Source organism: Anneissia japonica, unplaced genomic scaffold (genome assembly GCF_011630105.1).
Source record: "Anneissia japonica isolate Jap-2015-1 unplaced genomic scaffold, ASM1163010v1 scaffold287738_len211916_cov219, whole genome shotgun sequence".
NCBI classification, from domain to species: Eukaryota; Metazoa; Echinodermata; class Crinoidea; order Comatulida; family Comatulidae; genus Anneissia; species Anneissia japonica.
Window position 1 is genome coordinate 130063 of NW_022718514.1, and position 26090 is coordinate 156152.

Here is a 26090-nt window from a genome sequence, read left to right on the forward strand (position 1 = left end):
AGGAGCCCAAAATATTTAAGTAGTGTTTAAAAAAAGCGACATTTTAAGCATTAATGAATAAATTTGATACTTCAATCATTAACGCTAGCTATGTGGCTACCATTTTACTAACCAAAAACATGTGGCGCATGACAGCTGGCTATAAACCATAGAATTAGGACTACGATGATAGCATACAAATAATGAATGTTTATGAGTGCAATGGGAAGAATATTTTCAATGTCACATGATACGAAATACACCAATCAAATGACAAGGATATATTTAGGAGTGTTATAATATATATAAACAAATAAATACATTTTTTATAAAAAAAATCCAACCCCAATTCCAAAATGACACACTGCTTGGGAAACATGATATAATATGATGCTGGATACATATACCAAAAAAAGCCTCTAAGCGCTCCAGATTATTAACTCTGGTCATTGGATCAAGCACATATGAAAAATATTGACATCGATAATATGACCCAAGCCAGTTCGGAGTTTAACTGCACATGTCCGCATCAAGGTCAATTGAAATAAACAAACATACACACAAAATAGGTTTATGTCCATTGACCTTGGATATAGGCAAGCACAGTTCAAACTACCTGTAAATTCTACATCAACCAATATCTTCTTAGTATGGTATTAATTTAAGTTATGTAAATACAATATTTGATTATTGTGTTCTTCTTTTATTTATTTGTTTCTTTCTCAGGTACTTTATTTAGTTATTTTTGAGTTCCCTTATTCACTAATCTTGAATCAGATATTTACATTTTGTTTGTTTTATTATGGAATAAAGTTTACTTACTTTACTTTTTAATTGATCAAATTTATACTGGAGTTTTCACTAAAATCACCACTCCTACCAAAAACGTCCACAGCACACACTGAAAAGTGATAAATACTACCATGTTGGAACTGTGTCAAGGTGCAGGCCATTGGCAGTGGAAGAGCTTTTACTTCACCAATCTTTTTCCAATTGCTACTGCTAGGTGGGCCTTCCTGTTCTTGATAAGCAAATAAATGATAGAAACCAATCTCAGCAGATCCCGGCTGCAACACCATTGTCCATGATAGAACAATTCCATTGGGTGCTCTAGTGATATTCAGTACCGGTTTGCCAGGGATCAGAAGTAATTTAGCTTGTAACGGTAACTGGGCGGGAACTGGTTGAGGAGGGAGTGCAGCTGGATGTTTCATTCTGAACTGCTGATGTCTCTGCTGCACATTAGCCTGGTGCGAGAGCGCAAGTAGCTGTGAAGCTGCAGTTTGTTGTGATGTTGCTGCAACTGGTGCTGCCCCTGGCTGCAGAGGGGGTTGGTTGCGAAATGACTGCCCATGAATGTGAGTGAACTCTGTCTGGAACTGCTTCTGTTTCTGGGACGTACTATGCAAGTTTCCCTGCACCTCCACAAGCATTGATAGTGCTCAATTACTCTTCACAAGAACATATATAGGCCTATATTATAAGAACAACAAGGCTGGACACAGACATGTCTATCACGCTGTGTTTCATGCTAAGTGATCTTCAGATATGAAGCAATAAACCCTTAATCATCTTGCTGGAATGCTTTATAAATATTTATAAATTCTACACATTAAAGAAAAGGAAGCTGTTATTTTTGTTCACCTGAATTTCATGTAAAGTCTTGAGGAGCTCTTCCCGTCGGGCACTTGAAATGTCTTTGCTTTGCAGTTTAACTACAATCTCAGTCTGTTGGTTTTGCAGATTATCATATGTTTCCTAAACAAACCAGCCAAACAAAAACTAAACATCTCAGTATTTTGAGTGGTTACATGTTCATTAACAAATTAGCTAAGCTGTACTTAATACATGAATAAATTGGTAGAGGCTGTCGGAGTTTGTCATGGAGATTGAAAGCCTTTGCCTCTTCAGAACAATATAAACACAATTGAAAAAAAAAAATACAGGTAAAATAAAGTGAATAGCTAAAATACAAATGAAATTGAATCTCATGTTACTTGAAATCGTTAATTCTAAATTAAGTAATCAAAAATATATTGAACACCCCATCGAATCCATGTAAGATATCATTAATTTTCCCTTACTCATTCCCATAGCAGGGATGCATTCTCAGTTAAATTACACCCATTAAGAATTCAATATGTCAGTAAGTTTGGAGAACTTCAGAAAAAGAAATGTCTTGGCTGTTTTTGGTTAGGTTTGATTGATATGTATGAAATTCAACACTACTCAAATTTTTGTTTAAAAATTGCAGTCCAAATTTCAAAACTTGCAGTCCATTTATGACCATAATCCAGGGGTTGAGAATTGTATAGGAAATTATAAGATAAAAAATAAAATAAACAAACCTTCAACCGGACCATCGTTGTGTGTAGCTGCAAAGCATGTCTCTGGCTATTTACTGCACTGCTACTTGTTGACTGTTGAAAAAAATTATTTAAGAATTAAAATTTACAGGAAAAGGTTTCATATTACTACTGCCTATGCAGCACCTGGACGAGGGTGCTCAGTCGCCAACAGAGGGCGATGTGCCAGTGCAATAAAGGTGAAAAGTGTGCGACTATTTGCAATATGATGATCATCTTCAGGGTCTCAATGGCGCTCTTAATCTGCTCTATAGTGGGCAGTTCAATGATTTTCCTTGATTGAATGATACCACTAACAAAAAGACACATGACCCTTTTCCACAAAAACAATGTGACAATTTAATAATAAATAATAATTTCATATAGAATATAATCTTATAAAACATATTACAGTATTATTTTACCAACTGTGTTTAGTACAAAAACCGCTACTATTGCTAAAAAAACAATAGTACACAAAAGTTATTAAATGATTGACCTGACCTGCGAGACTGGGAGCTGCTGTGCAGGAGTTGGCATTCCCATGACCACCGGATATCGATTTGGATTATTAGAGACAATTTGCGCTTGCATGGGTTCATGCCTTTGCAGCATCAATGAATTCACTGCTTGTGGTAGCACCACTGAGTCTGTTCGAGTCTGAAGTTGAGGTGCCTAAGATTAATTCAAAACAGAAATCTATTCATTTTACTAATGTAAATATGACTATTACAAACAGATACAAACATATCATGGGATAGATAAGAGTTAAGGTGATTTGAGACTACACAAAAAATGGTTATTATAATGATGTATACCGTCATAGATTTACGGCACCCTGAGTTATGACATATCAAATCGCTCTAAGCGATGCAATGGAATATTTAAATGGCCATTGGGCTAAAATGCCTAAATATGGTCATAATGACATCACATTAAGATCATATATAGGCACATTATGATTATATATGAGCATACAACAGTTTTTTTAACTAATAAATCTTGATAACCAAGACTCTGAACAGAGCTAAGTCTTTCTTCCATGGTTGTGTGATTCCATTTCAGACAGGAGTCAACACAGGTTGGTTCAAACTACAAACGCATTGAGCCAACCCAGCAAGTGATCTACTTGAAGACTACATGAAAGTATAAATATTATAATTGTTAACAAAATACCAACACTTACAGTTTGTGAGTTCAGTGCTACCGTGTAACTGGGAGGGGGAAATGCTGCTCTGCTCTGGGGGTGCAATAATCTATGCTGCTGCACTGGCGTTTGCTGCATTAGTGATATAGAAACATTTGGTGGGGGTTGTGGTCGGTTCTCAATGGACGTTGGTTGGACACCAGGATATCTTACTGGTTCTCTATATTGTGACGTGAAACCTCTGACCGTCTGTGATTGGGTTATTAGCTGCGGAGGTGGTCTGGAATGAGTACTGTTTGGTATTCCTTGACTAGCAGTCTTTGTTTGGGGAAGAAGCTGATGGACCACAGAGGGAGCTGTTAATGCCCTAGCTGCTGATGTTGCTTGTGCCATTACAGGATTAGAAGTCATCATAGTTGATCCATGAACAGTATTTCTGTGTTCTGGCAATTGCTGGTGAGCTACAGAGTTTGACACATGTTGAGGACGAATATACCTGGTGCCCATGGCATTACTTACTGGAATATGCATTACTCTTTGAGGAGGTGTGTTTGGTCTGACACTTGGAGTGGCAGTTGCCATTCTTAGATTGTTGACTGTTCTAGAGGTTTGCAAATTTGTCCTAAGTATCGGTGATTGTATCAAGGATGGAAGAACATTAGGGCTTGGAACCTTAGATGCTAACTGCTGTGATACAGTCTTTCTGTTAGGGATTAACTTAGGAGGTGGACCAGGAGAAGGTTTAGGAGATGTCTGCTGTGTTACAGCTACTGCATTTGCAGATGTATTGACTTCATCAGAATCCTGTGTTAGGTCAATCACTGCCATAGGAGATGATAACTTCTTTCCAGCTTTCTGAGGACTTGTTGAAGTCGTCTGTGTTGGTGAAGGTGTAACCTGCAAAAATGCAAATGAATCCATAATATAAACCAGACCTGTCTGTGCCAGGGCTGTTTCTATTTAAGATTAAATTAAGGACAATGTAGACATTTTTAGAAAAGTATGGAATTATAGCTTTTATACAGAAAATAGAACAGAATGTTATGACAAATATTTATGGTGGCCAAGATATGCTTCTATGAATATGACATTTGACCTTGACATTTTGCTCACTCAGAATAAATTTCTAAATGATTGCAATTATGAATGAATTTTTAGATTTTTGTTATCAAATCTTGATTCGGGCAAATCTTTAATTTGGTTGCCAGTGACAATTATGTTGTGTATTGTGTAAGAGAGAATGTTATTAACTCACCTGTGGTGGTTTCATATTTGGAGATTTCTGTAGAAAACTACATGGACTTGTATACTTAGGCACTGTGCTGCTCAGCATATTCTCCAATTTTGATATTGGTGACTGGAAATTTTAAAGTTTTGTAATAATAAATTAATAATAATGTTTAATAATGCCTCTAATAGTACTATACACAAGAATTACAAACCATTTTTTCTTTTTAGCTACAGAGTCAAAACTATTGAATATGCTTTATTATACTAAAAATAGTATTAGAAGCACTATCAACACAAACGTGTTATCACATGCTATATTAGTGAAAATCATTGGGTGTTCAAAATAATGATTGATTGATGAAAATAAGACTTGATACATGGGTAAATATCATTATTATTATTATATTATTATTATTATTATTATTATTATTATTATTATTATTATTAACCATTCCCAGCAGGGAAAATTCGGCCTTCACTCATTAGATGTAGTGAAGTTCTCAAACAACTGATATGACTGGATTGGTGGAGGAAAGCATTGATTATGATCTAATCTAGATCAAAATCAACTGTAAATAATATTTGTTTTTTTATAAACATCTAGCTAGCATTGCCTTGTTCAAAAGTCTTAAACTAAATAATGTATTCTTATCTGATTTATATATGATTATAAAATTATTAATAATCTGGTTTACTGTGAATAATTTGGTTTTACTGTGGATTTAACAATTATGGTGATGATTGAAGCAACTCAAAACATTGAGACATCACAACAAAAACAATAGTTCTTTCCAGACAGTTCTTATCAGAACTATCTACGTGGTGTATCACAAGTGTTTAATATATTTTAAACAATAATATTATGTAACAAGTGGACCTGTATAAATACATCAGTTTCCCTGAAGAAGTTGCTGAGACACAATAGTAATGAAAGCTTGAAGTGAGATTTACATTTTATTTCAACATTTCCAATTGCACTCAACATTATGAGTATTGGAATAGTATCAAATATTCTTGACTATAATATTATGGTTCTAGAGTTGAGGAAACATACCTTTGCAGTGTTTGTAGAGCTTGATAGAACAGACTTGTGAACTTCAGGTTTTGATGTTGGAGAGGGAGACGTTTGCAGAGGTTTAGTACATACTGGAACTGGACATGTGGTAGTGACAGGTGGGGAAGAATTTACAGCACTAGAGGAATCCGAGGCAGCTGGTGGTGTGCTACTAGGTGGCGTCTTCCAACGTCGCACCTTGACAGAGGTCAATACAGGGTATGACTGTGCTTTAATGGCATTGATAAAAAAGTTATCCACGTATTGGCTTTCAACTGATACCATCTTCGGCTTCTGCTCCTTTAATAAAATAAGATACATTAAATTTTAAATATAAATTTGTTTTATCCACAATAATCGCAACTGCAGTATACAGGTTGTTTTGATTGATAGGTAAATAGGTGGATGGTCATCTACTTGTTGTAAACATCAATGCACATTAATAAATAAGGTGACATACCTGATATACAGTATAATTAAATTTTTAAAAGGTAGAAAATACTACAATACAAGAAAATATAAACTAGAAAAACAGCTGGGCCTATTGACTGATTAAACATAGGATATTAATTACCAGATAATGTACACTGTAATTACCAGGTGGAGGATACTATGATCCCCAGGTGGAAGGTGCCTTAATTACCAGGTGAAGGATACTATAAGTACCGTATAAAAGGTACTGTAATTACCAGGTGGATGATATTAAAATTACAAGGTGAAGTATATTATAATTACCAGGAGGAAAATAATACATTCACCAGGTGGAAGGTACTATAATTACCAGGTGGCAGATATTTTAATTACCAGGTGGAGAATATTATAATTACCAGACAAAGAATATTATAATTACCAGGAGAAGGATATTATAATTACCAGGTGGAAGGAACTACTGTATACTTACCAGGTGGAAGATACTATAATCACCAGGTGGAAAGTACTATAATCACCAGGTGGATGACAGTATGAACACCAGGTGTAGAATATAATCATCAGAAATATTAACACCAACTTTCCTCAAAATATACATTTCTTCTTGAATATATCAAACTGACCTAACATACAACTGACTCCTTTTAGTCACAACACCTCACATAATATACAAACCTAAAATTATCTAAATCTTAACAAAATATAAAATCGAAATAAAACTCCCAACATACCTGATGCTGTGAATCCTGTTTTAGTTTTGAGATTTCAGTAGCATGCTGGACATCCTTCTGCTTAATCATGCTACGATAAGTTTCTAATGCTTTTGACACTGCTTCCAATTGGAGGACCATTGGTTTTAGAAGATCCACAGCTTTCTTCTTTAACATTGATTGTAAATCCTGAAAAACATATATAACTATCAGTTACATCAAATGCTAATATAATTATCTATAATCATAATTGTATTTACCTCATCATTGGATGGAATTACTGTAATTATTATATGGGACGGTATATTTATGAATTAATTTACCTTGGTTGCCACAATTGTATAACCATCAGGAAGGTGTTCCATAATAGCAGATATGTCAAAAGTGTTAGAATTCGAATCAGCTAAATAAGAAATAACAGTATTGTGAAATAAATAACATTCAGATTACCAATATCATTAAAACAATATGAGTTGTTGTATACATCATAAAAAATCGTTTAATAGAGCTTAGAAAGTTTTAATATCGCTAAATCATAATTAAAACTAAAAATAATTAAAAAAGAATTCCTCATAAAACAACTTACTTTTTTCTTCCAGTGTATCTTGACCATTGGTATCAAGTTTCAATCTCTTTGAAAGCTGATTGTTTGTAAAGGAGGGAGACCCTGGTCTTTTACTTGAGAGGTCATTATTGTCAATTAATACATTTTCCATAGCATCAGACACTAAAGGATCAGACTCTACAGGTTTTTCAGAAAGAGTCTTATTATCTATATTCATGGAAGCAGATTGAAAAGCTTCAGTCCCTGTCTCTATAGGAATTGGATCCGTTTCTGAGGTAGTCGAGATTATTTCAACAGGTTGACATTTTAGTTCCACCTGAGATACAGCAGGTGTTACAAGTGGTGAACTATCAATTGATTTAGTCTCTATAACAGCAGAAGTAGAAACAGATTTTATGATTGGTGTAACTACTGTAGACAAACTAGAAATCTCTGCATTCTTTGATGGTTCTACTTCCAAAGTAACTTGATTTGGTTCCTTTTGTGCACTGGCTGCTGCATTAACTTTCTCTGTGACATCAGTACGGCAATAATCTGAAGCAATAGGTGCAGTTTCTGTGGATATTACATTACTTGATTGATTTACAACAGTATCAATTTGGCTGATAACAATGTCACTGCAAGACTTTCCAGATATATATTGTTCAGTATTCAAATTGGTATCATCAACTCTTGCATGTGAAATTTCAGTTATGTTTAATTTCAGTTGTTTAGTAGTAGCATTTGGGCTTTTAACATCTAAATATATATCATTTGATCTTTTTTGCAATATTGTATCACCAGGTAACTGCTGTTTCTCAACTTCTAGTGATGGTTGTCCAACTGCTTCCAATTTCGGTGTGACAGAATGCACAGACTGAATAACAATCAAGCTTTCAGAGGAACTTGTCACATCAGGTGATAGTGCTGAATCAGAATAAACACTGGTTTGTATAATACCGGACTGCTCTAAATTATGGACACTGGTTTCCTTAATTAACTTTGCAACTTCAGAAGCAACTGCTTCATCTGCACTTAGTGATGACTGGTTTGTAGTCAGCAATTCTTTGTTCAGAGCACCAGAGATATCATCTACTGGAATATTCATCTCCATTCTGCCCACTGTTTTTCCAACCTTTTCTAAATGAGACAAAGTAGTAATATTCTTTGAATCAAATGTATTGATGCTAATTAACTCTGGATTTGTAAATGAATCCGGAATTAACTCTTTGTCAACCGAAGGTGCATTGCTTTCCATTTCAACTGCATGAACTTCAGGTTGGCTAACACTTGCATCTGGTAAAGCATCACTTAAATCAACCTTTTGTGAATTTACTGCAATTGTGATGGCAGTCTGTTCATTTATATCTGTTTCTGTGACTTTCTTGCCAATGTCACTAGCTATTACCACCTTTTCTGATAAGGCATTTGTGCTCTTGCCTGTTAATGAATCATCAACAGCAGATTTTGTTACATCAGGTAAAATAATATCACATGCTGAGTCCTCTTTAAATGATATATCAGGAGTGAGAATTTCTTGTTTGTTAGACGGTGCATCTGAACTATTGTTTTCCTTGTTTGAATCAGAGACTTGGCTAGTCTGCATTGATTTAACATTTAACGTCAACTTGGCTGGAGAGCACTGAAACTGCTTTCTCTGCTCTTTATGACATTTTGAACATGTAGTACAAATTATTGTAACATCATCATCATCATCCTCTTCTGGACGAGGAGGTGTTAAGTTATCACCCCCAGCAGAGCTCAAATCCTTTGACTCTGTGTTGTGATTGGAAAATTCAGGTGGAATGCTATTACTTGAAATATCAATAGTACTGGTGTTATCTACTTTATTTTGTTCAACATTCAAATTACAGAGTTCCTTCTCTTTGTTCTGATGATCATTTTCTTTAACAATGACTCCACTGTTGAGAGTGATTTCATTTGGTGTTCCTTCTTTTACTGATGCTTTGTGATCAGAAGTATTAATTACTTCATTTCTGTCTTTAAACACTTTATGCACTATGGACTTTAACTTCTCACATTGCAATCCCTTTCTCAGTTTGTCAATTGTATTATTTGAAACTTTGATGTTATCCTGCACTGCCACAGGTTCCTCTGGTGTTGCAGCATCAGTTGCTGCTGCTAATTCAGCTGATGGCACACTATCTTTTTTAGTCTCTTCAGAAAGTGGCAAATCTTTTTTTGTCCTGAAAGACTGCTTGAAAGAATCCAAAAAAGAAAAGTTGCTACTTTTCCGTTCATGCACTTTATCAGCTTCAGGTAAATTAAAACTTCCACTTGAGATGCTGTTGTCCTGCTTTACCGATGGAACTTTGTCACTACATTCAGTGTTCTGCTTAATAGACTCTTGTGATTGTGATCTTTTATCTGGATAATCCTTTTGGCAAGTTGGAGTTAGACATTCAGGAACAAATACTGGTGAAGAAGTCGAAAGAGAGTTGTGCTCACTAATTTTAGGAGTAATTTTGGTTTTTGGAGTGACTGCAATCTCTGATATAGCAGACCCTGTTGAAACCTCCTGGGTCAACTCTGGTAAATCATCAATTACAATTGATTCACTACTGAGTACAATTTCTTTAATTTTTGTAGGGCTTTCCACACCACTTCCATTTTTTATTTCCCGATCACTATCAGAATACTTATCTGGTGGTTTTTTAGGTTCATCATAATTTCCTAAGCGAAGTTTTTTAGCAGACTTCTCTCCAACATCACGGCTAGTTTTAGAATGGAGGTGAAGTTTGCCAGTAGATTTACGAGCGAATTGTTTACGTGGTAATTTGGCTGGAGCAGATGTAGCACTCATTATGTCCTCTAAAAAAAAAAAAATTTTTTTTTAAATAATTCAACTAGAGTATATAAAATGATGGCAAATATAGGATAATTAAATTCCAAATTAACAATGAGAGTATCAATGATGCAATAGCCCACTTGATGTTTTAATTTTTCCAGGTTTTTATTTTCGAAAAATTAAAAAGAAAAAAAAAATGAGCTCCAGAAAAACAGCTTTGTGTGGCAGGGTCCCACCCTCTGTCAGCTAGTTAGCTGGCATAGCTCAACTTAACCTAAAAGATAGCAAACAGAGAATTTTACATTGTCAAAATTATACAATACTAGCAAATACAAGTAATTGAAATATTTTTCTTGGTATATTTCCTAATTGAAAGACCATACAACAATTTCTAACTCAATTGCTACCTACCACTCAATGTGTACTATACAGTATTTACAAATTACTTTTACAGTGGCTGGTCTGGAGCTTGGAAAGTTTATATTATTAGCAGTGGGTTTGAATCATAGTCAGATTACCAGATTAATTTGCTGGTATCGTATAATATTTAAAATGCAGTATGATAGAAATCTGACCTATGAAGAACACTGTTTCATATGATAATCTGTCCTATGTTTATTACATGGGATGCCGAAAACATAGATTTCACAAATTTCCTCATCATTTTTTCAGCAAAAAAGTTCTATACTTTTAATTTCCTGAACTTTCTCCTATACTAAAATCATAGTCAAAAACCATGAAAAACGATACTACTGAAAGCAAATGTTTTGTCGCGAAAAGTGGGCTAAAATTCATTCAAACCGTAGTATGCAACTGTCAGGTAATTCAGGTGTATAATGAAATAAAATACCAAAAATATTTGATGCTATTCCAATGCTCATAATATGAAATGATGGTTGTTATAATTGGAACTAATTGAATGCTTGAATGATGTGATCATATGACAAGCGATTATGTGACAAGTGGATCTGTGTAAATACATCAGTTTCCCTGAAAAAGTTGCTGAGACAGTAACAAAAGCTTGGAAGTAAAGCTACATTTTATTTCAATTAATTCCAATTACAGCAACAGCCATTTGATGAAATAAAATACTTATAAATAAGTGACAGTAAGTCTAAAAAACGGCCAGTTTAAGAATCACTTACTTGGTTGTAACTTTATCAAGTAGTTTGGTTTTCTTCTGCAGGGTTGGCGAATTATCCACTTCCTAGAATGGAATCAAAGCTGATACTTAAAAATAATTTAATATTCCTGTTTAAATTATAAATTTTGAGGCATTCATCATGAAGGCTCATTTAAGTTAGGTTCACGCTAGAGCCCTAGTATCCGGATCAAGAGTAAACTGTTAGCACTGACGTTAGCACCCATGTGAGAACGCTTGATCTGTTAGCGCTAATAGTTACCAGATATGGATCCACTACCAGTTAGCAAGCGCTATTGGTTAGCAAGTTAAATGCATTTTTATCATTAAAAAAATAACTCAGAGTACACATATCCAATTTCCATTTTCCTATTGTCCAGTGATCCCCCATCATCTTCTTGATATCTGTATCAAGCATTTTCTTGTATGAACGCAAGGGTGAGCGCTTATGTTATTTATCTGGATCATGCTAACCGTTAGCTGCCGTGTGTGACCATAACCGCATTGGACGCGAGAAGTGGCTTTTTCATGCAATTTCCTGATCTTGTGGTTGGGATTTCCAACCACAGATTTTCTATTCACGCCCAGCCATGCTTGTATACACAAGCTTGTATTGTTGACGGGCCACAAAGTGGTTAACTTATGCTTAATATTAGGCCGTGTTTTCCATAGTACTAAATTGCAAAATGGCCATTTTGTTATTTTTCGCTGCTGAAACGGGTCCCAAAATATCCGATAAATTTTTGTATGAGGATCAGATAACTTATAGGAAGAAGCTCTGAATGCGAAAATAAATAACCCTTGGCTAGTCATAAAAAGAATTATTCTGGGTAGTAGGCTTTGGGGCCTATCCCTGGTATTTTCAACAATTGATAATAAAAAAGTGAGTAAATTTTCTGTGCTTATTTAGATATTAAAAAATTTGTAAAAGTCTGAAACAGCTGTGTTGTCATCAACGGTGCCTGGCTGGGCCTAGGTCTGTCCTTACCTATGATCGTTTATTGTACCGTAAAGCACATTAAACAAATCTAGCATTCTCTTTCGTCTTCTTTTCAATCCTTATACATATAGAAGTCAATACCAATCAGATGCCTAGAATCTATGTATGCGGTATATAATATAGAAATATGTTTCTCCTTCAGTTGTGAAGCCTTACAACTTAAGCAATCATAAACCAACCCTTCAGACATATTGATAACAACATCTGTGCACCACTTGACAGTTCAACATTGTCTAGGTGTTTCAATTTTCTCTCAATAATATCGTTATAATTAAGCATTCAATACTCTACTTTATTTTCTCATAATGTGCTAAAAACATACAATATTTTAATAACCGCCCCAGGGCATTTGTTGTTGAAAATGTTTTTTTTTTTTTTTTTTTTTGGGGATGGGAGGGTCTATTTTTTTAAGGGTGTTTAAAATTTAAGGAGGTATTTATTTATTCAGGGCATTTATTTGAGGCGCTTATTCCAAATGAGGCTCTGGAGGGGAAGGTTATTGGAGGGGGTCCATTTATTCAAAGCAGGCTAAGTATACAAACAAAATTGTGCACTTTACCTATCATTATCTTCAATAACAGAAGTTCGTCTGCTACGTTCAAATTTGTCAATAACTAATGAGCACTCTTTTAGATTCCACTTTGTTTTGCTTCTGGAACTGCTACGAGTAGTCTTACTTGTTTCTAAATCACTCTCTAGATTTTGTTTGTGTTTCTTCCAAGAATTTACTGGGCCTGCTTTCCCCGCCAATGATTCCCCTGTAAAATTAATATCACAAGTAAAATGTGTGTGAAGCTCTAAATACTATGTCAACAGCAAGGAATAAAGTATATTACATATTAGACAGTGAGGCTCATATTTTTTCGTTTACCATGTATTTTCCTTTTTCTAATTTCCTATACTCTTTACAATAGAGGAGGCAGCCTCATAATACATATTATACATCATCTAGTAGAATTTCATGAAAACAAAGATTTTTGCCTTTTTTTGTATTTTGTTCTAATATACTGTAGCGACGAAATACGTATAACAGAAGAAAACCGGAAAGTGAGATGCAACCAAATGCCACGCAGTGTTCTCCAGCAATTTAAGGCACAATGCCCACCAGGACAGTATTGACAGGTGCTTGAATGATTTTGGCATCTAGTCCTAGTCAATTCCTAATCACAAGGAAATAAAAAAGTTTTCAATATTTTCAAAAATATAATCTTTATGATATTAAGCATGAACTCACCCTCCGGCTGATGCGCTGGTCCTTGATTTCTTCGTCTGTAGAAAAAAATTAATTAGAATTAATCTTTTACACAGTAAAAGCACTATAGCCTCCCCACGATGACTCAAAACTCGCATTTTGTAACTCGCAACTCGCATTTTGTAACTCGCAACTTGCATTTTGTGACTCGCAACTCACATTTTGTGACTCGCAACTCGCAGAAAAGAAACCCTCGCTGAGGATAGTCAGCATGTGGTTTGAATTCATCACAAGTTCAATAGCAAGAATGGAAACTGCATGATCAAACTACCTTCAACTTTGACCTACCTAACTATTTAAATTCTCACAAGAGTAATTCCAGTAAAATTTGATATCAATTGGATAATGTATTAGCTACCCTAAAAAGATATTTAGAATGTCAGAAGGAATACACCTATGAAATTTGAATTAGGTTGAAATCTGACCTTTGACCACTACATGAACTTGAACTGAATTCTGTGATCACCTATTTATTGCATGTCATGCATCAGTGATTCTATTATTACCAACTCTGGTTGATCAAGCATGTCACACTAGTTACTAGCATTTGAAAGATACAACAGAAAATCTGACCTTTGATCACAAATTGACAAATAACACATTTCTATGAAAACCACATACTGTATGACTAATTAGTGGTTTCACTTTCCTTGAAACCTGCCTAAGATAAAATAATATTCTTCACCACTAAATGACACTTGACCAAATGACATACCACACCCCTCCCTTCCATGTTTGTAGAAATGTTTGAAATCAAAACATGTACTTGGGTCTTGAGCATGATTTCTTTAAAATCGCTACACAGTCGCTTCCGCTTTCAGTGCAATCCTTGTAACTACATAGTAAGCCCCTACACAATCGGGAAGGCTCCCCGATTTTACCAACCAATCAGCATCACCGAAAGCTGTCAGCGATAGCGAGTAGTGATTGTATGAAAACCGAGCTCAATAGCAATTTTGAAGGCTAACAAAACTGAAACATTATGTATGCAAATTTATGTACTAATGTACATATTAATGGCAAAAACAGCTACCAAATATAGTAAAAAAAAAAATAGCATTAAACTAATATTTCATTATCAGTTTAAATATGTGGAATATTTAAATTCAACCAAGAATCAAATCACTGATTCTGTATTTAAAGACATTACTGTAACATCCCCAATCACAGTATTCCTCTGTTTCAATTTGAATGGAGTAGGGGTTCGGGATTGCGCTAGGGTACAGGTGGATGGTGACCCCTCAGAAGATTTGTATTTTTATTTTGTGTTGCCTTTATTTATTTATTTTTTTAAATATTTTGTTTATCATTTTTATGATGTGAAGTGCACTGAAGCTTTTTCTTGCATTATGCGCTATACAAGTGTATCATTAATGAATACAAGAAATGCTCAAACATAGGTGGATTTACTTCAGGTGTTGATTTCTAACGTGTCATCGCAAATATTATTTTATTATTATTATTAATAATATCTGTATTCAGTGTGAGTATAATATATTTATGTTTACTGATTTCTGAATAAATACATGATCATTAATAATAGTAAAAACAAGTGATTCCCTTACACAACAATGATGAATTGGCTTACCAAACTAGTGATCTATCATTTGGAATAACGCCACAAATGAACAAGACGAGAGAATCATAATTATTACTATAGACAGAAGCATGCACTGCTGTAATTGGAATATATCTTGACTGACAATGATTGATTTCTTGCTTTAACAGAATTTTATGTGGATTTATTAGTTTCAATGTTTTATTTATTGGCTGATTAACATTTTACAGTATATTAATTTGGATTCGCAAAGTAAGTACACATGGAAGATTTTAAAATACAATTTTATGTGTTTTTCCCTGGTTTTTCTAGAGAGAAAAAAAATTAGAGTTCATAATTGAGAGGTTCGTGGTGTAAAATATCAGACAAGTGGTTGTTTACTCTTAACAATACAAAGTCTAACATGCAGTTATTCAAGATTGGTCAAATGTGCTGACCTTTGTCCCCTACACTATACCTTTTTAGAGTGATATTACAGTTTCATCAAATACAACAAAGGTATAGTAGTTTGCCTTGTGACAGCATTGCAACTTTATGTTACGGCTCATGCCTAGGTTGACTCAGTACATCTCAGATCTCGGCCATGGCAAGAAAATGTCCAGTGTCCACACTTACCTCGGTTAACTTAATTTAGGTATTAGAAATCCTTGAGCATAAACATTGTACTGCTAGCTGTGGTCACATTTTGGAATTCTAGGTCAACCCAGGGTCAACCTACAGTAGATACTTTACCTTGTCTGGTTTGAGCTCTCTGGGTTTTTAATCTAATCCAGGCTCACGGCCAACCCAGGTTGGTTCAGACTACAAGTTTCTCAACCGTACTGAGTCAACCGAGGCTTGCGGTTAGAATGTGTGACCGTAGCCTTAGTTCACTTTTTGGCATATCCTTGGCCCTAGTGCTTAAAGCTACATTAAATAAAAGGTAGTTTTCTTTTGCGATTTTCTTTTTATTTTTGTTTATTTCGAAGTTTTGAATACTAATGAAACCAACAACAATGAGTAAAAAAGGACAAAGGTAAAAACTAAGGTCGTCAATTTTAGCTGGTTACAAAATCCAGAATCTTTTATCAAAAAGCTGAGTGAGATTAGAATGTTTTAAGGAAATAGTACCATGATTATATCACTGTTATAGCACTGCAAATGTTTTGTATAAATAATTTTAATATAATCAAGAGCAGACCCAGGGGGTGGTGGGGAAGGGGATTAGGGCTCCAAAAAAAAAAAAGAATGAAGGAAAAAGAGCACAGTACTCTTAAACAAGCCAATTTTATTTACAGTAAATTCCATGAACCAGTGTCTATAGAATATTATTTTTTAATACGCCCACTGCTGCTTTGAAATATCCAAAAATAGCGTGCAATTCTTTCCTAATTATAATTTAAAGCATTTAACCATCCCATTACTACACTGTTTACAGTGACCAATAAAATTTTATTGTAATCTTCTCCTCCACCTGAATGTTTTCGCAAAACTATTTGCTAAAAAAAAACACGAAATTTTACTTTTATTTTTTTTCGCGAAAAATAGTATTAAAAAAAAGTCTTGATCACCTTATATGTCGGGTGACTGTGTGAAAACACCATGAGCAATAATGAGTTTAAAATTAATATGAATAATATATTATAATACTTCAATAAGTGTCACTTCCATCCTGTGAGTTCCAAGTCACTCAATAGATAAGATTAACGAATAATAAAATATACATATTGCGCAAAATTAATTAAAGTCCAATATTGAGTTAGCATACCCAGCTTACTTGAAGCCTATAATTTTAATATTAAATTAATTATTTTTGCACAAGCCAACATCAAGTGCTATCATAAATTTCATGAGTCAGAGGATATAATACAAAAATCAAATCATATACACTACCTGTATAAAAAATTGCAAAATATGTCAGTCAATACCAACAAATTGATTTCATGCATCGTAGTGTCTGTATTAAGATTGGTTTCCATAAAATCGCTACACTGTCGCTACAGAGTTTTCAGTGCAGTTATTGTACTGCGTAGCAGTCCCTGACGCATTCAAGAAGGCTCCCCGATCGATTGACCAATCAGCATCACCAAAAGCTGTCAGCGATAGCGTGTAGCGATTGTATGGAACTAAGCTCAAGGGTCATTAAAACTCCATCAATAGTATTATGGACTTTCCTTTCTCATTTTATGTTATAAATTTATAATAATATTATTTGTTTTTAAATAATTAATGTATAGATGAAATTGAATTGATAGGCTTAAAGTTTGGTGTTTATAATGAGTGGTTTTTTTGATGTTTTATATATATTTTCATTTGTTCAAATTGTAAACTATTTCAACCTTACACTTTGAGTATTTTATACCAAATAAAATAAATAAATAAATAAAAATTTGTACTGAGTATTTCTTTGTCAACTGACCTTGTAAGGTCTGTGGTCAAGGTCTGTGGTGATTTTTTGTTTCTTCCGAAATGAAAGTCTGATTGATTGATAAGACTTACCTTACCTTATCATAAGTTACACACAACACAACACAACACTGATAAAACTCACTTTATCATAGTAAAAGTGACAAGACTTACTTTTATCATATAGTAGGTTAAACACAATAAAAGTGATAAGACTTGCCATATCATAGAGTTGAACAGAAAAAAGTGATAAGACTTACCTTATCATAGAGTTAAACAGAAAAAAGTGATAAGACTTACTTTTATCATATAGTAGGTTAAACACAATAAAAGTGATAAGACTTGCCATATCATAGAGTTAAACAGAAAAATAGTGATAAGACTTACTTTTATCATATAGTAGGTTAAACACAATAAAAGTGATAAAACTTACCTTATCATAGGTTTTTGTCTGTGCCTGGCACCTGAAAGACAAAAAAATAAATTATAAAACAATATTAAAACTAAGGGTTGTTCAACATTATCAGTATTTTCACAAGTGTACAAACAAATACACTACCGGGTAGAGAAATTTATAAACTTTTACATATGCATAAAAATGTAATAATGTAACCATGGATATAATATTCATTTTTAAGCAACCAAGTACATTGCTTTAGTTGACTTCACAAAAAATGGAGAATGGTTTTGCAAAATCGAAATTTTTTTCTACACTTGCAAAAGGGAAGGAGGAGGGGGTACCGAAAAAAAAGTACTGTTTGTACACTTGTGAAAATGTTGATTTGTGAACAACCCTGAAGGGACCATCCATAATTATAAACAAAGAATACACAACTATGCTTTGGGGGGAGGGGAGGGGGTTGAAAGTTTAGGCATAAGAAAAAAGATAAAATGTTGCTCTCAAAAATGACACAAATTAACATTTTATTGTGTATTATTTCGGGAGAGAGGGGTCAGAGAAAAAAGGATGTTTTGGAATCTTTTGAAAATGCTGAAAATTATGGATGACCTCTAAATAAAATGTAGTCCACTTGGCTGAGTTGCAGTCAATTGTGTCCATCCAAGCGTAAATTCTTATTTGGTAGCTTTTGTATATCCAACCGTAACCACATACCTTTACAATTTCAAACCTACACTTTGCCTATTGTTATTGTTTATAGACTATTCCCAGCCTCATCCCTTACCAACAGTACTGTACATTCATTAAAAGTTACATGCAAAAATAAATCATGAAACCTAATATAAAAAAAAAAATTGTAAACAAAGTCCATGGATTCATCATCTGTAGGACTTCCCCTATAAAACACTGTAAAATTAAAATTCAATACTTCATACAAGATAGAAATCATTACATGTACATGGCTACTTATAATAATATTGTAAAAAAAGTCCATGGAATGATTAAACAGGTTTGGCTCAGTGGTTTCCATTCTGGTTATTAAACTTGTGGTCAGGAGTTCAACCCCCATGCTGATCAATCTCAGTGTAGATGCAAGAATTTCATGGTAAGTAACCCCTTACCTAGAAGTGGCTTTCAAGAATTGTTTTAGGTTATTACAGTTTAAAAAAAAGAAAAGAAAAAGACTTTATACAAAATAGAGATCATACCTGTACATGTCTTATACTAATATTGTGAACAAAGTCATGATGGAATGATAATGCCAAATCATTTCTACAGTAGGGTATTCCCCTTGCACTTGGCAGCCTAAATGTATACAGTACAATACTTTTATTAAATTGTTAATTAATCTCATGTACTGTACAGTATGGATGTTATTTTTGGGAAGGCCTTTACTTTTAGAAAGTGCTATTTGGTCTCTTCCTGGTGTACGGCAGTTGGTCTTTTCTTTTTTGTCTATTTTTTCAATGTTTGTTTTTTAATGTAATGTTTTGAAATGTTATTGAACTTGTATGCCCGAAACATTAAAAAAATTTTAAAAAATAATTATCAAAACACCTGATTACAATACTGATGGAATCATGATATCCCATGCCATGTCACAGGCAGTAAAACAAAACAAAGGATCTTCAAATTGTTTTAAAATTGGTGAGAAGATAAATGAAGGTTAATGTATACCTACTACATTTCTTTTGGTGAAATAGAAAATAAACCACTTATATTTAAAGCAGATAACAGATAGAAGCTTTGCACACAATGGTGACGTGCTCACCCTACCAACAGAAAGGTAACCTACACCAATGTGTAATGCTCATCCTACTGTTAATGGTACTGACACTAAAGTGTCATGTTCATGACACTTTAGTATGAACATGACACTTTTTCATGAACATGACACTTTTTCATGAACATGACGATACTAAAGTGTCGTGTTCATGAACATTAAATAGTATGGTACCAGACCTAACCTACACTAATGTGTCATGCTCATCCAACCATTAATTTCACTGAATACCATAGTGTCATGCTCACTATTCTACAATTAATGTCACAGACAGGGAATTTACACCAAGGTTTCATGCTCATTCTACCATTAATAGTACCAACCGGTACCTGATGTGACACCAAGGTGTCATGTTCATAAACATTACCGTAACAGAACCATGACAAGAAAGGTTCCCTACATTAAATTGTCATGCTCATCGTACCATTAATGTCACAGACAGGGATCTCATACACCAAGGTGTCATTCTCATCCTAATATTAATGGCACCAACACAAACAAATACTTTATACCAAGGTGTCATTTTCATAAATATTTCGGTAACAGAATCATGACAATAATGCTTCCTACACCAAGGTGTCAAGCTCAACCTACCATTAATGGTACCAACGGACAGGCACAGTGCTGCGATGGCACCATGGCAAGAAAGTCTTTTATTACATCAAAGTGTCATGCACATTCTACCCTTAATTTCACCAAATACCACGGTGCCATGCTCATTTTACAATTAATGTCAAAGTCAGGGACAGTATACACCAAGGTGTCATAATCCTACCATTAATGGTAATGACAAACAGGGACCTTACAAAAAATGTTACAGCATGTATTAGGAAGCATTCAATTGTACGACGACTAAGAAGACATCTGCACATGTATGCGAAAGTGTCGAATTCTCATTTTCGTCTAGATTCTCTGATTCAATTTGTTCTGAATCTACTCTGTGTAGAAAACGTAGGACTGTAGAGGATGAACTAGGTTGCCGCACAAATCAAAAGCTCTCATGACAAGACAAACCAAGATCGCATAAAGTTCTTATTTTTTAAGCTTCATATTCTGTAGAAATATTTTAACCTGCCAATTTTGATATTGTTTTCTTGTATAATTTATTATGTTGTTCAAACTATCTAAAGATTATTTAATATCAATTACTAATTACAAACTGTAAATATTTAACTTAATTAAAAATAGTTTAGTATCAACTAAGAATCAATTTTTTTTTTCTGATAAAATTTATCAAAATATAATCCACAAAATTTGGAAAATCAATACACTTCCTGTTGGCAGACATCACTTTGCCCCAACAAGGGCATAACTCTGGAACAACGACACCCCCCCACCCCCATGGTTTGTACCAATGCCTCTAGACTTGTTCAACCCTTCTCTGGCAGACTCTGGAGCTACCACTGATTAAAAACAATGAATTTTAAACCATGTAGACAACATATTTTTAAATACCTGCATAATTAAAGATTCATGTTAAAAAATCATTTTCTGATAATAGTTATTAAAATTTGACAATTAAAAAACATGAAACAGATATTATTTATAAACTGCTAAACATTTAATATTTAAAAATATAACATGCCTGTGTCAACATCCACAATAGTTAATAAATAACAAGAAAAACATCATACTCATAATACTAAGCATACATATTTACAAATGAAACTATAAAGTGATGCATAATTACATACAATTAAAATAATGCCAAAACTAAACAAAAATAATGAAAGTCTATAAAAAAAATTAGCATATTACAATTAATACACTTGGTGAGTACTAATCTTCTAAAATACTATAAAGCACAAAAAAAATACAACCAAAATCTATGACAAAAAATTTTTACAGAGTAATACATACTATAAAACTGTACTGCAAAAGCAGTTTCAAGAAGGATTGAATCTAATATAGCTCGCAAAAAAAAACCAGATGATTGGAAAACACGGAAATCACATGTTTGCTACACAGCAGTGTGCACATCGAATGGATATCAAATTAGGCATTTGATCATTTCAAGAGTGAAACATCACCAGCAAATGGCTATAGCCACATTTCAAATCCAGTTCAAACCAGTTCTAACCAGTATTGCAAGTGCATTCCAAATGAAAGTCAATAAATAACACTTGGCATTCAGCCAATATCACCTCAAATGGAGGTATTCAAAAGCATTAGACAATGGCAATTATTAATGAGATGCACTTGGATCTGTGGCTATTAATAGAATGAGAAATGAACATAACCTACAGGTATTTTCTTAATCCAAATTAATTTAATCTTTCTAACCAGATTTTGATGCATTATTCTTTTTGATGCGATGCAAATATGGATTTAGTTACACACAGAATAATTAACCATCAGTATGTGCTAATTACATTTGCCATTTAATGTGTATTGATTGAAAATAAACAAAAAGCCCAACTGGGAATATAAAAATGAATTGCAGTATATGTTCATGTTGAAATCATTGGCTCATTGCCAGCTTTAACATAATCACAGACAGAAACCATTAAAGAGAAGCCTAATACACTAACCTAGTTACACACAAAACAGCAGAGAAAACTCTCAAGGTCAGAATTTCCAGATGGCCTAATTATTCTGTTAACAATAACATTGAAGATTAGAAAAGCATACTGTAAGGTTTGATGCTTACATTATTGTTTGTAAATAATATGTTTCGATTTAATGCGTTCCTAAATAATGAGTATACACCATCACACAAATCACTTCCTGTTATAATATAGATGCTCTGTAAATAAACTTGCCTGTTCCTTGACCTGTTAATTGGGTCAAGTGATTGCACATGAGGTACCGAGATGACCCTGGGGTCACTCTTTGAAAATTTAATTGTGGGTTGCTATCATACCTCCATGCTTAACTTACTCTTTACCAACTGAAAATTCACAAATCTTACACAATCTTAACACAGCAAAGGATGATGTTCTAAAGACTGTACTTGAAATACAAAAAAAAATGTGCTATAGATAAACAAATCACAAAGATTCTTGTAGTACAGTATTGGGATTGCTAACATTTAAATATATATAAAGGGTTACTCTACTAAATAATCGATTTCTGGTAGTAATTGAACACTACAGTTAGTTTTAAATATTTTATTTCCTTGTTGTGTTCTTGAAATTTAAAAAAATGCAAAAATATGTGGCACAGAGGAAAGTGGGAGGCCCCTCAGAGTTTTGTGGATTTTGATAGTCTAGCAAAGCTTCAACTGGTAGGTAGATCAAACACAACCATGCGCTGGTTATAGCTGCAACATTATGGGGCATGAGTGTTGTTCCATGTGCTTGATCCAGTGACCGGGGGTAATAATGTAAAGCGCATAGAGGTTAGTCTACAATATGCGCTATATAAGTTGACAATTATTATTATTATTATAACAGATAGTGTGATGCTCAAGGAGAGGAGCTATAGCCCCCAGCCCCCCCCCCTCTGGCGCCACCACTGCCTAGTGAGCAGTTAATAAATATAGGCTTAATTGCACATTAGGTAAGTGGGTGCCTCCTTGAAGTGGGAGGCCTTGGCCCAGCACTAATGTGCCAGGAAAATCATTATTAATTATCACGAATAATTAATTATTACTACTAATGTTATTTTTAAGACAGAGACAAAAGAATGCTGAATGATTCATTACTTATTTTTGCCTAAATCAAATCAAGGAGTAAAAAGCTTTTACAACTAGTCTACTGTACTCATAATTGCAGCTAATCCTTAATCCAGGATTATATCCACCAGGATTATCCACCAAATACAAAAGCCTGGTTGACATTACTGTACATCTAGCTATCTAAAATAATAGTGTTGAAATATAATAAGCTGGTCAATTCATACCTTCGCACCTACAGTATGTTGGGTCTTGATTAAGGTTGGCAGTGGCATGTGACTAAAACCTAGACTAGATCATGACTGCTTTACTTTTGAACTTTAATACATACTTGTCTCCTTTGGATTCTTAAAACTAACCTATTCTGAACTTTTCAGGAACATGACAAAAATAGTGAACTATAGTAGAATTACCTCAGAAAAAGAAAACATTTGGATATTAGATCGGTTGGTAACCGGTTATCATTATTATAGTATTACACTATCCAATTTAATATGTAAACCAGGCAACAGTGCAACAATGATAACAGTTATTCTATCCCATGATACTAATCCTGTAACTAAACACTTCCTGTACATTGGATTAAACCTTGGGGATTAAATTCTACAGGGAATTCCTTGGAAATTAATTTAATATACTTGTAGTAGTTATCCCTCCAATGAGGATTAAATCAAATCCTGTAATTAGGATTTAAACTACAGACTTCATATAAACCATTAATTTAAAATAATCAATCACAAACTTAACTGTTATATGCTAAAACACCAAACCTTACCAACCATTCAGAGACCTGAATGCTTGTATGATATTAAAAAAAAAAAAAAAAAAAAAAAAAAAAAAAAAAAAAAAAAAATTTGAAAAAAACCCAAAAAAAAAACAATTTTGATACAAGCTTTTTATACATTAACCGTGGGCTTTAACCTGGTTAACATGTTACAAAGCATAATATAAAGTTAAATAGGTACCCATAATTATTTTTTTGACTGGAGAAACCAAGTAGAAAAATATCATACAAAATTAAGAGTTAAGTGGTGGTTGGATGATTCTGTAGAATTAGGCCAACGGCTAGCGAAAAAACATAACAATTCGGTAACAACAACAACATTAGTAACAACAATAAAACTTTATGGTACAGTAAATTACTGTACCACTATGACACCACAGGGTAAATCCAAAGCTTCTGAGTGCTAAAAAAATTATGCAAATTAGTAAATTACCATAAAACAGGTTAAGATTAAACTGAAATAAATACTACACTAAAGGTAATAAATTACTTCTGACTCACAATCCAGGATGATTCTAAAATAAATAAGACAGCATGGCAGCTTACCAGTATTCAAGCCCATGTCACTTGTCTGATAATATCATGTGTTATCATTGACACCCTTCAGAGGTCAGACAAAGCATTCTGTGTTGTAAACTGGTTTAAACCAGTTCCCATCTTTTCTAGTGGGTAGCATTCAAGAAGTCTCCTTAATGCTCTGAATTCAATAGTTTTTGTTGTTTTGATTCATCTATGTACAGTAGATGACATAATCATTGAAATTTTAAAATATTTATTCGCTCTCTCATTCATAATCAATATACTGTATACATGTTCACCAAGTAATAACACAGAACCCTGAATAATCTCTCCAACTGTATTAGCCATAGTTGATAAAGCCAACTTGTGTTTGCTATATCAAAAATTAAAAACATGTCTACTGTATATCCTTTGCAAGTTGAAAATCTGTTTCATGCTGATTAGAGTGAAACAGGAAACTTGCCAACATAAAGACTAATGCTTGGAGTCCCAAAATTGCAGTATATTTGTAACAGCAATCTGACTCAATTTCGATTACAGTAGGCCTACACATTTTACTGTATGTCTATTCTCCAGCAATAATTCTTAATTTACAAACAATGAACTCAAATTACATTAATCACCTAAGAAATAATATTTAATTTGTTTAAAATCAAACAGCATCATTAATATTTACAAAATAACAGGATCTATTAAAGCAATAGTAATTTAGATTTGAAAATATCACGCCTGTGACCTGGTTTTTTGGAAGTGCGCCACTAGTATTGGTTTCTAAAATTAATATCCCTAATATCACCTCTACATAGGAATTGTATCTTGTGAAAAATAAATACAATTGGGTGTATCATTTGTTCATGCTTGAAAAGAGCATGGATGTATGGATGATTCAGTGTAAACACCAAGGATAACCCACGAAAGTCTGAAGAAGACTTATTAAATTCCAGTGTGGTTCTTCTTGCGGTTATTAAGTAGTACACCGGCAGACAATCCACTACTCTTTTCCTAAAGTGCTTTCTTTAAACATGTACATTTCAGCCCTCCAGCTGAAATACAAGGGGAGCAGCAATGGGAATTGAACCAGGGACCTAGAGATCTCCACGGTTCAGCGCACACACAGTGGCTACCACCAGTTTAGCCGACTGAGCTAACCTGATCTCAACTAAGCTCTTTTCCATTTCCATGCACTTGATTACAGACACAAGGCACAATTGCCAAGTTTTTTTGGCAAAAAGCAAATTTATTATGTTTTTGCCTTCACAAGACATATACACATACAAGATTTTCCATTATGAGGCTTGTAATCATATAATAGTTTCATTTCATGAATTTACCAATTTATCAATCAGAACAGTGACAAGAATAGGCGCGTGTCATACAACCACACGTGTTGTCTCACAAACGCACG

General features: G+C 33.9%; 1 protein-coding gene across 8 annotated transcripts in view; it reads right to left on the reverse strand.

Moving 5' to 3' along the window:
* LOC117110552 (uncharacterized threonine-rich GPI-anchored glycoprotein PJ4664.02-like) overlaps positions 1 to 26090 on the reverse strand; it is a 37303-nt gene that overhangs the window by 3922 nt on the left and 7291 nt on the right. For 4 of the 8 annotated variants that reach the window (XM_033253308.1, XM_033253306.1, XM_033253307.1 and 1 more), the window contains exons 1-15: positions 24668 to 24760; positions 18017 to 18047; positions 13623 to 13657; positions 12948 to 13146; positions 11393 to 11454; positions 7481 to 10270; positions 7218 to 7297; positions 6916 to 7083; positions 5756 to 6055; positions 4727 to 4828; positions 3511 to 4368; positions 2829 to 2999; positions 2328 to 2399; positions 1624 to 1737; positions 802 to 1394 (exon numbers count right to left, since the gene is read on the reverse strand). In XM_033253308.1, coding sequence (XP_033109199.1) covers positions 810 to 1394; positions 1624 to 1737; positions 2328 to 2399; positions 2829 to 2999; positions 3511 to 4368; positions 4727 to 4828; positions 5756 to 6055; positions 6916 to 7083; positions 7218 to 7297; positions 7481 to 10270; positions 11393 to 11454; positions 12948 to 13146; positions 13623 to 13657; positions 18017 to 18047; positions 24668 to 24728 — 5628 coding nt within the window. In that variant the 5' untranslated portion in view covers positions 24729 to 24760 and the 3' untranslated portion in view covers positions 802 to 809. Of the gene's footprint in view, positions 1 to 801; positions 1395 to 1623; positions 1738 to 2327; positions 2400 to 2828; positions 3000 to 3510; positions 4369 to 4726; positions 4829 to 5755; positions 6056 to 6915; positions 7084 to 7217; positions 7298 to 7480; positions 10271 to 11392; positions 11455 to 12947; positions 13147 to 13622; positions 13658 to 18016; positions 18048 to 21626; positions 21775 to 24667; positions 24761 to 26090 lie in introns of those variants that run through there. The other 4 variants (XM_033253312.1, XM_033253310.1, XM_033253311.1 and 1 more) reach the window with 3 other exon arrangements.